The sequence below is a fragment of the Oncorhynchus clarkii genome, chromosome 5 (assembly GCF_045791955.1).
Source record: "Oncorhynchus clarkii lewisi isolate Uvic-CL-2024 chromosome 5, UVic_Ocla_1.0, whole genome shotgun sequence".
NCBI lineage: Eukaryota > Metazoa > Chordata > Actinopteri > Salmoniformes > Salmonidae > Oncorhynchus > Oncorhynchus clarkii.
The window spans coordinates 6438214-6456111 of record NC_092151.1 but is presented as its reverse complement, the minus strand read 5'-3'; the positions used below and the strand labels follow the sequence as shown (position 1 = coordinate 6456111).

The window sequence follows — 17898 nt, the reverse complement described above, 5'->3', positions numbered from 1 at the left end:
TTGTTCAAGTCCCATAACAAACCACAGTGTAATTGTTTGTTCAAGTCCCATAACAAACCACAGTGTAATTGTTTGTTCAAGTCCCATAACAAACCAATGTCCCTTTTTGGTATATTGTGCGTTCTGGTTTTGTAATTTTTCACTGAGATGCTGGTGTAAAGTAGTTGGTTTTGTGTCCTCTCATGTCATGAAGCCGATAGAGGAGGTCCAGCCTGTTAGGCCTCCCTCCATCCCTCATCCTTTCTCCCCTACGCCTGACCTTGTTCTGCTCTGTGATCACTGAGACACACACAGCAGTGCCCATTGAAGCTGTTTAACTGCCATTGAGCACAGTGACAATGCTGACCCTCAGTGTGCTAATTGTTAGAGATAGACCTTACTCTATTGTCTGAGCCCTCCCTACCTCCCTCCCTCCCTCCCTCCCTCCCTCCCTCCCAGACAGAGCAGATGCAGGATGGGGGTTAGGGGGCTTGGGGACCTAACAGCAGCTTCTCTCTGTCTTTCTCGCTCTTCTCTCTCCTCTCTCTACTTATCTTCTTGTTCTTTCTCCTCCTCTCGTTCTTTCTCCTCCTCTCGTTCTTTCTCCTCCTCTCGTTCTTTCTCCTCCTCTCGTTCTTTCTCCTCCTCTCGTTCTTTCTCCTCCTCTCGTTCTTTCTCCTTCTCTCGTTCTTTCTCCTTCTCTCGTTCTCTCTCGTTCTCTCGTTCTCTTGTTATTTCTCTCTCGTTCTCTCGTTATTTCTCTCTCGTTCTTTCTCTCTCCTTCTCTCGTTCTTTCTCTCTCCTTCTCTCGTTCTTTCTCTCTCCTTCTCTCGTTCTTTCTCTCTCTCGTTCTTTCTCTCTCTCGTTCTTTCTCTCTCTCTCCTTCTCTCGTTTTTTATCCTCTCTCTCCTCTTGGAAGAAAGTGAACTAATGTTGTGACGTCCTAGTCCAGTCATTAGAAACAAACAAGGTCTATATGTGAACATCCTTTCCTGTGAAAAGAGTGTAGTGTCTTTCAAGTTGAATAGGGATTAGCATGTTTTTAAATGAGACTTGCTGTGGTTAGAAAACAGAATGAGATTCTGTAGAAAAAAAGATGGGGGACATTGGAGGTGAAATATACCATGTTAACACACACAGTGACTAAACCTGTATCTAAATCTTTGCTCATGAATCCAGACACAGTGAAATGGAAGGGTAACACGGTGATTGAGATTGATGGACTGCTGTTCAGAGTTGACATATACATTGAACTCCTAAAAGTATTGGGACACAGTGACACATTGTTTTGTTTGTGTTTTGGCTCTGTACTTCCAGCGCTTTGGGGTTGAAATGATATGTTGACTATGAGGTTAAAGTGCAGACTGTCAGCTTTAATTTGAGGGTATTTTCATCCATATCAGATGAACCGTTTATAAATTACACCACTTGTTGTACATAGTCCCACCATTTTAGGAGACAAATTCACGCATGTGTATTAAATTAGTAAAAAGTGAAGTGTTTGGTTCTATATTCATAGCACGCAATTATTACATCAAGTTTGTGACTCTACAAATTTATTGGATGCATTTTCACTTTGTTTTGGTTGTGTTTTAGATTATTTTGTGTCCAATAGAAATGAATGGTAAATCATGTATTGAGTCACTTTTATTGTAAATGAGAATAGAACATGTTTCTAAACACTTCTACATTCATGTGGATGCTACCATGGTTACAGATAATCCGGAATGAATCGTGAATAATGATGGGTGAGAAAGTAACAGACGCACAAATATCACAACCACTAACGTCTCACCATTATAATAAGAGGTTCATCTTTTATAACAATAACCTCTTATTATAATGGTGAGACGTTAGCATGTCTTGGTGGGTATGATATAAAAGGCTAACCTCTTATTATAATGGTGAGACGTTATGTGTGATATTTGTGCGTCTGTTACTTTCTCACTCATCATTATTCACGATTCATTCAGGATTCTCCGTCTATGTTGTTTCCCAGGGCAACCTGCAGAAGTACTCCAACAACAGTCTGGTGGTGCAGGCCATGAAGACCAATCTGACAGACCCTGACATGCATGTCCTGTTCTTTGACGTGGAGTCGGTGATCATCCAGCTGCTGACGGAGGAGGCCCAGCGGCCCAACCCCACCCTGGTCTCCCCAGAGACCCTCCAGAAGGCCCAGGGAGCAGCCGACAAGGGAGGGTCCTTCCTCGCCAACAAGATCTTCAAACAGGTGAAGGAAGGATGGCTAGTTGGTCCTGCTGGGTTGGGACTGGGATGACTACCTGTATAGTGCACTTTTGGCTATGGCCAAATGGGGATGAGGGTGCCATGTTGGCTCTGGCCAAATGGGGACGAGGGTGCCATGTTGGCTCTGGCCAAATGGGGGCGAGGGTGCCATGCTGGCTCTGGCCAAATGAGGGCGAGGGTGCCATGCTGGCTCTGGCCAAATGGGGGCGAGGGTGCCATGCTGGCTCTGGCCAAATGGGGGCGAGGGTGCCATGCTGGCTCTGGCCAAATGGGGGCGAGGGTGCCATGCTGGCTCTGGCCAAATGGGGACGAGGGTGCCATGCTGGCTCTGGCCAAATGGGGACGAGGGTGCCATGCTGGCTCTGGCCAAATGGGGACGAGGGTGCCAATAGGGTGCACCCTTATTACAGATTATTTTCACATTATTCACAACAAAAGTAATTGTTGGACTTATACAATTACTTGACCTTATGTACCGTGTACCTTTTCATGAGAATCTGACTGTATAACATTTCCTTGGACAATAATCCCATTGAAATACTTCTCATAAGAACTGCTCACAATAAGCAACAATAATTATTATTTCTGTTGTTTTTATTACTGACTGGTGGCCATTTTGTCATGTCCAACAGGTGAAGGAGACTATGAAGGAGACCATTAAGGAGCACCTCCTGGATGAAGACGAGGAGGAAGAGGAGGAGATGAGGAGACGCGAGGAGAAGTCTAAGTCTCTGTCTCTGTTGGAGTATAACCTGACTATGGACACGGCCAAACTGTTCATGTCCTGTCTCCACGCCTGGGGCCTCAACGGACCCCTGGACGAGGTGTGTCTGAGCAGACTGGGCATGCTCAAACCCCACTGCCCCATCTCCTTCGGTCTCATATCCCGTGGAGGTCATATGTCTCTCATGCTGCCTACCTTCAAGGTAAGATTTACATTTGTTACAATTTATGGATTTTTTGTATATTTTTGTGTGTGTGTGTGTATATATGTGTATGTGTGTATATATATATATGTATATGTATATGTATATGTATATGTGTGTGTGTGTGTGTGTGTGTGTGTGTGTGTGTGTGTATATATATATGTGTATATATAGATATCTATATAGGTATGTATGTATGTGTGTGTGTGTGTTTTTAGACTCAATATGTAACTCCTCCGTACTAATTAGGAGTCCCTGCTGCGTCAGATGGCCCTGTCCACGGGCAGGAAGTTGTCCCTGTCAGAGATGGTGGGTAAAGGGACATACGGAGTGTCCCGGGCCGTGACTACCCAGCACCTGCTCTCTGTCATCTCATTGGCTAACACCCTGATGGGCATGACCAATGCCACCTTCGTGGGAGAACACATGAAGAAGGCACCCGTCAGGTACGCAGCGTTGTCACACGGTTACCGAGACCCTGGCTCGGGGTGATATTTCATTAAAGGGGCAATCGGCAGTAGAAACGATAACCAAGCAGTCTCCCATTCCTCTGTTTCGGTAAACAGCTGAGGAATGAGGCTGGAGGAACGTATCCACTCTGTCAAATTCATAGACGGAGCTGTGGAGGCAAGGCCTGACCAGCCATGATGTCACAATGATAGTTTGAACCATGTTTTGAGGCTGTATAGTTTAAATATTTTCTTTGTTTACTGGTGGACTGTGACAGTTGAGCTCATGAGGGATGCAATATTCTTTAAAAAAAAATCAATGGGTACATATCATTCATTTAGAAGTCCAAATATACATGTAGCAATGGCTGATTGCCCCTTTTTTAAAAGATGTGCGTACACACTCTTGCTCACACACATCTCACACACACACACACACACACACACGCAGGCGGAAACAAATAAAAAAGTGTACTGTGTAACACATTAGATTCCACCAACAAGACAATACCAAACACAACACATTAGAACCTTGCTCGATGTGTGTGTATGTAGGTAGAACCTTGCTCGATGTGTGTGTATGTATGTAGGTAGAACCCTGCTCGATGTGTGTGTATGTAGGTAGAACCCTGCTCGACGTGTGTGTATGTAGGTAGAACCCTGCTCGATGTGTGTGTATGTAGGTAGAACCCTGCTCGACGTGTGTGTATGTAGGTAGAACCCTGCTCGATGTGTGTGTAGGTAGGTAGAACCCTGCTCGACGTGTGTATGTATGTAGGTAGAACCCTGCTCGACGTATGTATGTAGGTAGAACCCTGCTCGACGTGTGTATGTATGTAGGTAGAACCCTGCTCGTTGTGTATGTAGGTAGGTAGAACCCTGCTCGACGTGTGTGTGTATGTAGGTAGAACCCTGCTCGACGTGTGTGTGTATGTAGGTAGAACCCTGCTCGACGTGTGTGTGTATGTAGGTAGAACCCTGCTCGACGTGTGTATGTATGTAGGTAGAACCCTGCTCGACGTGTATGTATGTAGGTAGAACCCTGCTCGACGTGTGTGTATGTAGGTAGAACCCTGCTCGACGTGTGTGTAGGTAGGTAGAACCCTGCTCGACGTGTGTGTAGGTAGGTAGAACCCTGCTCGATGTGTATGTAGGTAGGTAGAACCCTGCTCGACGTGTGTATGTATGTAGGTAGAACCCTGCTCGACGTATGTATGTAGGTAGAACCCTGCTCGACGTGTGTATGTATGTAGGTAGAACCCTGCTCGTTGTGTATGTAGGTAGGTAGAACCCTGCTCGACGTGTGTGTGTATGTAGGTAGAACCCTGCTCGACGTGTGTGTGTATGTAGGTAGAACCCTGCTCGACGTGTGTGTGTATGTAGGTAGAACCCTGCTCGACGTGTATGTATGTAGGTAGAACCCTGCTCGACGTGTGTGTATGTAGGTAGAACCCTGCTCGACGTGTGTGTAGGTAGGTAGAACCCTGCTCGACGTGTGTGTAGGTAGGTAGAACCCTGCTCGATGTGTATGTAGGTAGGTAGAACCCTGCTCGACGTGTGTGTGTATGTAGGTAGAACCCTGCTCGACGTGTGTGTGTATGTAGGTAGAACCCTGCTCGATGTGTATGTAGGTAGAACCCTGCTCGATGTATGTATTGTCGATTCTTTGGCTATGCCGGATTAAGTGATATGACATGCTATTCTATAAAATCATTTATCCGTAATTAATATTACCTGATTGAGCTAATCATGTAAATGTAATTAACTAGAGAGTCGGGCACCCCAAAATAATATTTATAGAGATGTTATCTTCCGAATAAACTCTTAAAGACCTAGTAATATTTTACATCAATAGCAGTCAATATTAATCGTCCTCTTAATTCAGTCTCATCTGAAAGTTGTAAAGTCTTGGTTATTTGCACAAACCCTGCCTAACAAGTTGAATCAGCAATACAGAATAGGGTTTAATTATTTATTTACTAAATACCCAACTAATCACACAGAATTACACATACATCATTAAATCGTAACTTGATTACAAATTACGTCATAAGGAAAACGTCCCTAGCGGGCGGAACAGATGTGACAGCTTGTTACCCAAAGGAAAAGGGGCTGGGTTAGAGTGAAAGAGCGGGAAGACTGAGTGACACAGGGAGAAGCTGTGCTATCGCAAATACAGTATCTGATGCATTCTAAATTACCGCCCATTTGGAAAAGGAAAATGCAATAAATATTTACTCTGAACTGCGCTTGCTCGACATGTATGTATGTATGTATGTCTAACATTAAGAAGGGTGCTGTGTAGCTTTGAATGGTGGGTAGATCCTCAGTCTGTAGTACCCCCAGGCCCCCCCATGTCCTCTGTGGGCCCCTGGCCCTGCGATTACCTGTCCCAAGTCTGTTGTACCCCCAGGCCCCATTTCCTCTGTGGGCCCCTGGTGAGGCGTTGCTGAAATTGGGGAGGATTGCCTGGTTTGTATTGCGCTGTTGTTCAGTCTTAGTTTGCTATTTGTACAGTGACCCGCGAGCAGAGACCGGGGCAGAGGTGGTCTGATTGTTGGAGCTTCCTTCTCTTGGTCTCGTAGGGAAGCTGAATGAATTAACAACATGCTGTTGCTGAAATGACAGAAAGATGATGACAATTTTATGAATTCTGTCGATGGCCGGCCCGGTTCCCCTTGATGTGTGTTTGTATTATTATCTTACATAAAACGGGGGGGGGGAACGGACAGACATGGTTCATAGTTAACGAGGGACGGACAGATGGACGGACAGACATGGTTTATAGTTAACGAGGGAGTACAGATGGACGGACAGACATGGTTCATAGTTAACGAAGGAGTACAGATGGACGGACAGACATGGTTCATAGTTAACGAGGGAGTACAGATGGACGGACAGACATGGTTCATAGTTAACGAGGGAGTACAGATGGACGGACAGACATGGTTCATAGTTAACGAGGGACGGACAGATGGACGGACAGACATGGTTCATAGTTAACGAGGGAGTACAGATGGACGGACAGACATGGTTCATAGTTAACGAGGGACGGACAGATGGACGAACAGACATGGTTCATAGTTAACGAGGGACGGACAGATGGACGGACAGACATGGTTCATAGTTAACGAGGGAGTACAGATGGACGGACAGACATGGTTCATAGTTAACGAGGGACGGACAGATGGACGGACAGACATGCTTCATAGTTAACGAGGGACGGACAGATGAACGGACAGACATGGTTCATAGTTAACGAGGGAGTACAGATGGACGGACAGACATGGTTCATAGTTAACGAGGGAGTACAGATGGACGGACAGACATGGTTCATAGTTAACGAGGGAGTACAGATGGACAGACAGTCATGGTTCATAGTTAACGAGGGAGTACAGATGGACGGACAGTCATGGTTCATAGTTAACGAGGGACTACAGATGGACGAACAGACATGGTTCATAGTTAACTAGGGAGTACAGATGGACGGACAGACATGGTTCATAGTTAACGAGGGACGGACAGATGGACGGACAGACATGGTTCATAGTTAACGAGGGAGTACAGATGGACGGACAGACATGGTTCATAGTTAACGAGGGACGGACAGATGGACGGACAGACATGGTTCATAGTTAACGAGGGAGTACAGATGGACGGACAGACATGGTTCATAGTTAACGAGGGAGTACAGATGGACGGACAGACATGGTTCATAGTTAACGAGGGAGTACAGATGGACGGACAGTCATGGTTCATAGTTAACGAGGGAGTACAGATGGACGGACAGTCATGGTTCATAGTTAACGAGGGAGTACAGATGGACGAACAGACATGGTTCATAGTTAACGAGGGAGTACAGATGGACGGACAGACATGGTTCATAGTTAACGAGGGACGGACAGATGGCCGGACAGACATGGTTCATAGTTAACGAGGGAGTACAGATGGACGGACAGACATGGTTCATAGTTAACGAGGGACGGACAGATGGACGGACAGACATGGTTCATAGTTAACGAGGGAGTACAGATGGACGGACAGACATGGTTCATAGTTAACGAGGGACGGACAGATGGACGGACAGACATGGTTCATAGTTAACGAGGGAGTACAGATGGACGGACAGACATGGTTCATAGTTAACGAGGGACGGACAGATGGACGGACAGACATGGTTCATAGTTAACGAGGGAGTACAGATGGACGGACAGACATGGTTCATAGTTAACGAGGGACGGACAGATGGACGGACAGACATGGTTCATAGTTAACGAGGGAGTACAGATGGACGGACAGTCATGGTTCATAGTTAACGAGGGAGTACAGATGGACAGACAGTCATGGTTCATAGTTAACGAGGGAGTACAGATGGACGAACAGACCTCTTCTCATCCTGTCTTCTAGCCATACAGATGCTCCAAGCCAGTCCTCAATATTTCAAACTTTGTTTTTTTCATGTGGGCTTCCTTAGATTTATGACAGTATTCTAGAATAAATGTCTTCCTGGTTAAAATGTAAAGAATCTCCAGAAAGCCCATTTAAACAATGTATTAATCCCCAGCCAGGGCCTAATGTGTTAACCCTCCCAGCCAGGGCCTAATGTGTTAACCCTCCCAGCCAGGGCCTAATGTGTTAACCCCCCCAGCCATGGCCTAATGTGTTAACCCTCCCAGCCAGGGCCTAATGTGTTAACCCCCCAGGCCAGGGCCTAATGTGTTAACCCCCCCAGCCAGGGCCTAATGTGTTAACCCCCCCCAGCCAGGGCCTAATGTGTTAACCCCCCCCAGCCAGGACCTAATGTGTTAACCCCCCCAGCCAGGGCCTAATGTGTTAACCCTCCACCAAATCAATTTATTTCCAACTCAATGCATCTTGTAATTCTCCATTTTTTTTTTTTTTTTGTTGCCATAAATGTATTTTAAGCTTTAAAACTGCAGTTTTCTCTCTGCCTCATGGAAAAAGCTGTAGAATTGCAGCATATTAGCTTTAAGGCTGCAACAACAAAAACATCTCTCTGTAATGACACATTTGTCGAATTGCAGGAAATTACAGTAGCTTGAAAACGGCAACATTTTCTTTCCGATGCCAAGAGGCAAGCCTTTAAAATGGTCTTTCCTAGGGACAGAGTTTGGTTTGTCCAGCCACGCTCTGCCGACATCATAAGTAAAACTCCTTGTTTGCTATTTTCATCTCACTTGAGCTTTTCTGACTATGAGGGGGTCCCTGATGAATTTCGTAACATTAAAGGGGTCCCTGGACTCACAACAATTTGAGAACCCCTGGCCTAAACAACAACAGTAATTGTGTAAAGGCAGGGATGCAGGGCTGTGTTCAAAACAACTACAAGTGTGCTTGCTCTTGTTCCTCAACGGCACAGCTAGGAGAACAAAAAAAAAACACTTATAGTTGAAGACTCTGGTTTGACAGCTGTGTTCACTAGGAAACACCAGTTAGACCTCTCACTCAAACCCTTATTGTTGTCTTATGTTGCACCTATCCCAATTTCTAATATTACTATCATGTTACTGATTGTATTCAGAGTATTTTCAGTGTCCATTATCAACAAATGCGGCCCGAAAAGTAGAGCTAAAATTTAACATGAAATCAACGGTTGTAATGTTTAGATTCAGTCTCGTATCAGGTGAATTGTCCTCACCTATTTTGACTAATCATTACCCCATCATCTCCAACCTCTTCCGTTTTAATTGCTACCGTGGTTACACATGTGTTCCATATTGGCCAATCCCCAGGAGTTCAGCTTTTTGCTGCACTTTTTCCACCCTATTAGTTGTGTGTGTGTGTTTCCTGTATCTTGTGTTAACACTGGGTAAGATGCTCAGTGTTAAAGAGGAGTGCATTTCCATGGATGCATCCCAAATTGAATTATATTCCCTACGTACTGCACTAAATACGGAATAGGGGTGCCATTTTTGGGATGCATGCATAGCTGTGTCTGTCCGTCTGGCCTGGCCTTTAGTGTGATAAACAGTGGATTGGCCCTAAATTAAATGAATGGTCTGGGTAGAGGTATTGTACAGCTCTCTCTTAGCGAATCATTGAACAAGCCTCTTCTACAGACTGGGACAATAGGCCCCTGATCACTCTAAAGGGTTTCTGTCCTGTTTCTATGCAGACTCCAACTAGCTGAGTGAATGTGTCCGTGCCGCGTGATGAATAGGAACTCGGCCTCCTGTTGTTCAGATTACCGTTGGCTGTCTACCACATCTAGCTAGTCGCAGAGGCTTTATGGAGAAGTGTCATCTGGGATCAAACTTAAACGGGATGAAATACATCAATTCAATAAAGATCCAAAGTTGAAACGTAAATATAAATACTTCACTATTGACGGTGCAGTTAGTTTTCTGTGATAAGATGTTGTTGACAGTTTTTACTGTCGTGAAATTTTATAGGGACACACCATGGATGTAGGAGTCACATTTCTGGACCTAACTTGGGGTAGAGGGGACTGAATGATGGACCTGACTGGGGTGGAGGGGTTACTTAACGAAGGACCCAACTGGGGTGGAGGGGACTGAATGAAGGACCCGACTGGGGTGGAGGGGACTGAATGAAGGACCCGGCTGGGGTGGAGGGGTTACTCAACGAAGGACCCGGCTGGGGTGGAGGGGTTACTCAACGAAGGACCCGACTGGGGTGGAGGGGACTGAACGAAGGACCCGGCTGGGGTGGAGGGGACTGAACGAAGACCCGGCTGGGGTGGAGGGGTTACTCAACGAAGGACCCGGCTGGGGTGGAGGGGACTGAACGAAGGACCCGGCTGGGGTGGAGGGGACTGAATGAAGGACCCGGCTGGGGTTGAGGGGACTGAACGAAGGACCCGGCTGGGGTGGAGGGGTTACTCAACGAAGGACCCGACTGGGGTGGAGGGGACTGAACGAAGGACCCGGCTGGGGTGGAGGGGACTGAACGAAGGACCCGGCTGGGGTGGAGGGGACTGAACGAAGGCCCCGGCTGGGGTGGAGGGGTTACTCAACGAAGGACCCAACCGGGGTGGAGGGGACTGAACAAAGGACCCGGCTGGGGTGGAGGGGACTGAACGAAGGACCCGGCTGGGGTAGAGGGGACTGAACGAAGGACCCGGCTGGGGTGGAGGGGACTGAACGAAGGACCCGGCTGGGGTAGAGGGGACTGAACAAAGGACCCGGCTGGGGTGGAGGGGACTGAACGAAGGACCCGGCTGGGGTGGAGGGGACTGAACGAAGGACCCGGCTGGGGTGGAGGGGTTACTCAACGAAGGACCCGGCTGGGGTGGAGGGGTTACTCAACGAAGGACCCGACTGGGGTGGAGGGGTTACTCAACGAAGGATCTCATCACTCTTTTTCTCCAGACTTAGTAAAAGCCACAGACTTCTCTCTCTGGCTAAACTTCTCTCTCTGGCTAAACTTCTCTCTCTGTCAACTTTACTCCGTCTTCACTCTCCTGAGAGAATAACTAGTTTTGTCAGATTAAATGTTAGAACGTTTCCCTGCAGACCAGGATTTGTAACATCACAGGATCACAGTCAGCCCTGTTAGTGTCAGATCCCAGTACAGCACATGTCTACTTTTAGCTAACGAGAGAGAAACTGTTCTACTCTTCGTTGTCTTCATTAGTCCCAATGCAACAGGTGTAGTCAGCAGAATGGAACACTTACCCCGAGGCTTTTCTTAAAAGGGGGTCGTGTGGGCTGTGAGGCGCTGTAAAGATCACACGTGGAGGTCTGGGAAACCTGTTAACAGCCTCTGATTTTATATGTGTTGGGGTGTATTTTTGGCCCTGGTGATTTAGTCAGGATGGGAAGGAAATCCTAGTGGGAGGAGAGAACTGCAGGTGTTCGAGGTAATAATGATGGGGCCAACCTTCCCTTTAACATTGTGGACTGAGAGGTGGGGGAGGGGGGGGGGGGCTTGGGCCTTTCAACTACTAGATAGAACAGAACACATCTGAACCTGTAGTTAGCCTGAATAAAAAAAGGAATTTGAGTGTTTGTATAGTGATGATTTGTTGTTCATCACCTCTCTCTGACCACGTACACACACATGCTTACATTCCCCCCCCTCCTCATACTACTAAGCTTGTCTTTTCTACACAGTACATGGACACAATTCAAGCTTCTCTGTCTGCTAAATATTTGATAGTATCTTATGTATTCTATTCTCCAGGCCTCCTAGACCCGGGACCCCTGAGACCCCCAAAAAGACAGCAGCACCCCCCCAGGTGTCTAGTCCGGCCGTGCAGGGACAGATCAAACAAGGTAACTACAAACGACTGTTTTCCCTCGGGGCGGTGCTAGGAGAACCACTGATGTACAGAGCAGGCAGCAGTCGCTGTGAACCTCTGATCTAGGAGAGAATCCGCTCCTGGCCTTTCAAACTTAGGATGAGTCCCTAATGCACCCTATTCCCTATATAGTGCACTACACTGGTCAAACGTTTTTCACTATTTCGGGGAAATAGAATGTCATTTGAGACTCGTCCCTAGAATACTTCATATCGTCTCCACAGGAGTAAACTAAGGTGTCACCGACAGTCTCTACAATACCAAATCAAGCTGTGTTTGTCCAATGCCCCGGGGCGGCAGGGTAGCCTAGTGGTTAGAGCGTTGGACTAGTAACCGGAAGGTTGCGAGTTCAAACCCCCGAGCTGACAAGGTACAAATCTGTCGTTCTGCCCCTGAACAGGCAGTTAACCCACTGTTCCCAGGCCGTCATTGAAAATAAGAATTTGTTCTTAACTGACTTGCCTAGTTAAATAAAGGTAAAATAAAATAAAAATAAAAATAAACAACAAGTGAAGACCTTACCGTGAAATGCTTAGTTACAAGCCCTTTACCAGGGAAAGGCAACTGGCCCTTTTTGTAAGCAAGGGGGGAGAACTAAGTCGGGGTCTCAATTTACTGTTAAAATAGTAGAATACACCAGGTGTCATTTAGAATGATGACAGTACAATACACCAGGTGTCATTTAGAATGATGACAGTACAATACACCAGGTGTCATTTAGAATGATGACAGTACAATACACCAGGTGTCATTTAGAGTGATGACAGTACAATACACCAGGTGTCATTTAGAATGATGACAGTACAATACACCAGGTGTCATTTAGAATGATGACAGTACAATACACCAAGTGTCATTTAGAATGATGACAGTACAATACACCAGGTGTCATTTAGAGTGATGACAGTACAATACACCAGGTGTCATTTAGAATGATGACAGTACAATACACCAGGTGTCATTTAGAATGATGACAGTTACAATACACCAGGTGTCATTTAGAATGATGACAGTAACAATACACCAGGTGTCATTTAGAATGATGACAGTACAATACACCAGGTGTCATTTAGAATGATGACAGTACAATACACCAGGTGTCATTTAGAATGATGACAGTACAATACACCAGGTGTCATTTAGAATGATGACAGTACAATACACCAGGTGTCATTTAGAATGATGACAGTTACAATACACCAGGTGTCATTTAGAATGATGACAGTAACAATACACCAGGTGTCATTTAGAATGATGACAGTACAATACACCAGGTGTCATTTAGAATGATGACAGTACAATACACCAGGTGTCATTTAGAATGATGACAGTACAATACACCAGGTGTCATTTAGAATGATGACAGTACAATACACCAGGTGTCATTTAGAATGATGACAGTACAATACACCAGGTGTCATTTAGAATGATGACAGTACAATACACCAGGTGTCATTTAGAATGATGACAGTACAATACACCAGGTGTCATTTAGAATGATGACAGTACAATACACCAGGTGTCATTTAGAATGATGACAGTTACAATACACCAGGTGTCATTTAGAATGATGACAGTAACAATACACCAGGTGTCATTTAGAATGATGACAGTACAATACACCAGGTGTCATTTAGAATGATGACAGTAACAATACACCAGGTGTCATTTAGAATGATGACAGTACAATACACCACGTGTCATTTAGAATGATGACAGTACAATACACCAGGTGTCATTTAGAATGATGACAGTACAATACACCAGGTGTCATTTAGAATGATGACAGTAACAATACACCAGGTGTCATTTAGAATGATGACAGTACAATACACCACGTGTCATTTAGAATGATGACAGTACAATACACCAGGTGTCATTTAGAATGATGACAGTACAATACACCAGGTGTCATTTAGAATGATGACAGTACAATACACCAGGTGTCATTTAGAATGATGACAGTAAAATACACCAGGTGTCATTTGGTAATGTGTTTGTGCATCAGCAGTTTCTCTCTTGTTATTTCATGTCAGCTAACATGTTTTAGATTGGCTAACTTACCAGCTGTCTAAACTTGTAGTAATCATGGTCAAATTACAGACCAGGGGGCCCACATTGATTTTGTTAGTCACTCTCACTGAGATATCATATTATTAGCAAAAATGTGTAGAATTTCAGGACTCTTAAAACTTCACTTGGGCCCTCCAAAAGAATAAGGCTGACTCTGACTGCATGTGTGGGGTATGTATCTGAACAGCAGACCCACAAGTCACTGCAACCTTACATGATGCGTTCAGAGATTTCCCTGTCAGTTGCCCATCCCTGAGCTAGGTGATCCAGGTCAGTTTGGGTGGTGTGTTCATATATGCAATAATATTGTACCCCATGACTATGGATCAGACGATGTCTTAATGGCATATATTAAACACATTTGATACTCTCAATTAATAAAAGGAAGATAAACCTGGAATAAAATTATTTGTTCTTGCATGCACATATGTTACTATTATCTATATATCTAGCTATCTAACTATTCATATTTTTCTGTTCTTAAATTATTTTTTATTTTTTTACATGAACTATGTAAAGATGCACTATGCAGAAATCGCTCCGCCACTTCCTGGTTTGCTAAAAGTCTAATAGTTTACCTAATTTCAGTTTATGTGACAAAACAAGCAAGTGTAGTGTAGAGAATCAGTCTACCATCTAAACCACTGTGAAATATCTTTTCCGTCACCCAAACAATGTTGTGTTCTCAGCCGTTTTGAAGCCGGTGTACAAAACCGAAAGTAAAAGACGCAAAAAACAAAACGTAAGAACGGGAAGCATAGAAATAGAGCACGTAGAACAGATCTACCGCTTCTTAGACTTGCTTTCGATGTGAACGACAGATCTATAACACGCATTTCTATGTGAATGCGGTCGCATACTGCAGCTTTAATTGTAGTGTGGTATGGACCAATCATGGCCCTGCTACACTCGTCTTTTGTTGTTGTCTACATAATTAAATGTAGAAATTAAAGTATAGTGCTTATGTATGAACGTCGTTATTAACTAACGACGACCCCGCTAACCTTGAACGAACACACACACACACACACATACGTATGTACTGGTCTCCATGCAGATGGCACAAAGGCCAATTGAACAAACAACAACGCCCCCTTCCACACACACACACACGTGCCCCCACCCCCCCATTTGCTCTCGGAGCCATGGGGCCGCCGTTACACCATATTGTAATTGAGAGGCAGTGTCCTGTAGTGACCTGCTAAATGGCTGTGTCATCCTCCCGTTGACACTCAGGCCGTAAGGACCCTCTGCTCATTATGCTAATTGTTTCTGCTCTTTCCCCCTCTAAACCAGTTAGTAACTGGGCATCACTTCACAATAATGTGAGGTAAAACGGTGTTTATCCAAAGATCACTTGTGTATTTTACTGTCTTCACCCTATGCTATTTTTAGTACTGCCGTGGGTATTGAGTACTGCCGTGGGTATTGAGTACTGCCGTGGGTATTGAGTACTGCCGTGGGTATTGAGTACTGCCGTGGGTATTGAGTACTGCCGTGGGTATTGAGTACTGCCGTGGGTATTGAGTACTGCCGTGGGTATTGAGTACTGCCGTGGGTATTGAGTACTGCCGTGGGTATTGAGTACTGCCGTGGGTATTGAGTACTGCCGTGGGTATTGAGTACTGCCGTGGGTATTGAGTACTGCCGTGGGTATTGAGTACTGCCGTGGGTATTGAGTACTGCCGTGGGTATTGAGTACTGCCGTGGGTATTGAGTACTGCCGTGGGTATTGAGTGCTGCCGTGGGTATTGAGTGCTGCCGTGGGTATTGAGTGCTGCCGTGGGTATTGAGTGCTGCCGTGGGTATTGAGTACTGCCGTGGGTATTGAGTGCTGCCGTGGGTATTGAGTGCTGCCGTCGGTATTGAGTGCTGCCGTGGGTATTGCGTACTGCCGTCGGTATTGAGTGCTGCCGTCGGTATTGAGTGCTGCCGTCGGTATTGAGTACTGCCGTCGGTATTGAGTGCTGCCGTGGGTATTGAGTGCTGCCGTCGGTATTGAGTGCTGCCGTCGGTATTGAGTGCTGCCGTGGGTATTGCGTACTGCCGTCGGTATTGAGTGCTGCCGTCGGTATTGAGTGCTGCCGTCGGTATTGAGTACTGTGTTGGTATTGATTTAGAGCTATCAAGAAAGGCATTTCACTGTACCTTTGCACGTGACATTTAAGGACTTCAAACTTGATATCATTTAACAAAAACAAACAGAATACAAATATAGACAAAGCCGACATGTAATGTGTATATTTATTTTTTTGCACAAGGGGCGGTTTGTTTTATTACCCAGAATCAGAGGATGTTTCTTTCTTCGTGGCTGTGTCCGATACAGTGCCTGTCATTAGTATTCACCCCCCCATTTCATTGTGATCCGAAGTGGGATAAAACATTTTTTAATGATCTACTCAAAATACTACAATGTAAAAAAGAATTCAAAAATATGAATGAAAAATAAATCACTTATTTACCTTGATTAGGTAAATAAATTCAACCCCTTGAGTCTATACATGTAGACCCCTTTAGCAGCGACTACAGCTGTCAGGCTTTCTGGGTAATTCTCCTAGATGGCGCCGTACTGAATGGCCACCGGTTTGCAAAGCTCCGACCCAACTTTACTTTTTTTGTGATTTATTTTGTGATTTATTTTTACTGTGTTTTAACTAAATGTATCTTCTATTATTTCTTACAACCAACAAGAACTCTTGAACATCATATCGGCAGTTACTTACCCCAATTCCAGCTTCTACTTCCACTCATCTGTCCTGGGCTCTTTCTGTAATTCTGACGCCTCCCGAAGAGGAACGGTTAGAGAAAAGAGAGGGGAGGGGGATCCGGTCACTTGATAATAAGATGAATGACCTCCAATCGTGTATTCGCTACCAACGGGACTCTCGGAACTGCAATCTTTTTAGCTTTTCAGAAACATGGCTCTCGGACAAGATACCCCCCCCACCCACCCACGGCTATCCAGCTCGACCGCCAGCTTCTCCATTCAACAGGCTGACAGGACAGTGGAGTCGGGGATATTGAGGGGGGGGGGGGGGGGGGGGGGGGGGGAGTTTGCCTCTTCATCAACTCCAACTGGTGTACTAATTCCCCACTGTTCACCCGTCTTGGGATACCTGATGGTCAAATACCCTTCAACCTCTTCAGCTGTTATCGTGACTGCTGTGTGTATTACATGCCACCTCAAGATGAGAAAAGATAACAAGCTGGCGCTGTGTGTATTACATGCCACCTCAGGATGAGAAAATATGACAAGCTGGCGCTGTGTGTATTACATGCCACCTCAGGATGAGAAAATATGACAAGCTGGCGCTGTGTGTATTACATGCCACCTCTGGATGAGAAAATATGACAAGCTGGCGCTGTGTGTATTACATGCCACCTCTGGATGAGAAAAGATAACAAGCTGGTGCTTAATGAGCTGTACAAGGCTATAAGCAGGAAAACGTACACTCAGAGGCTGCTTTTCTTTGTTTGGAATATGTTTTGACCCTCTGCAGGTCACATGGATGAGCTTAACCACCTCCGTCACCGGCTTCATTAGAAAATCGGTGACGTCGTTCCCACTGGGAAGGTTCGTTGCTTCCCCAAAAACAAAAGCCATGGATTAACAGAGGTTGTCGCTAAACTAAAGAGCTACCGCACACAGAGATACCGTAGAAAACCCTGATGCTACCGCCAAAGACCGGAATAAACCCTGATGCTACCGCCAAAGACCGGAATAAACCCTGATGCTACCGCCAAAGACCGGAATAAACCCTGATGCTACCGCCAAAGACCGGAATAAACCCTGATGCTACCGCCAAAGACCGGAATAAACCCTGATGCTACCGCCAAAGACCGGAATAAACCCTGATGCTACCGCCAAAGACCGGAATAAGTACAAGAAGGCCCGCTATGACCTCCACAAAGTCATCAATTGAGCAAAATGACAATA

At 45.5% G+C, this 17898-nt stretch overlaps 1 protein-coding gene across 4 annotated transcripts in view; it reads left to right on the top strand.

Annotated features, from left to right (window-relative positions):
• Positions 1-17898, top strand: part of LOC139408272 (WD repeat-containing protein 7) — a 333290-nt gene that overhangs the window by 66471 nt on the left and 248921 nt on the right. For all 4 annotated transcript variants that reach the window (XM_071151971.1, XM_071151970.1, XM_071151969.1 and 1 more), the window contains 4 exons: positions 1979-2212; positions 2862-3155; positions 3405-3601; positions 11771-11862. In XM_071151971.1, coding sequence (XP_071008072.1) covers positions 1979-2212; positions 2862-3155; positions 3405-3601; positions 11771-11862 — 817 coding nt within the window. The remainder of the gene's footprint in view (positions 1-1978; positions 2213-2861; positions 3156-3404; positions 3602-11770; positions 11863-17898) is intronic.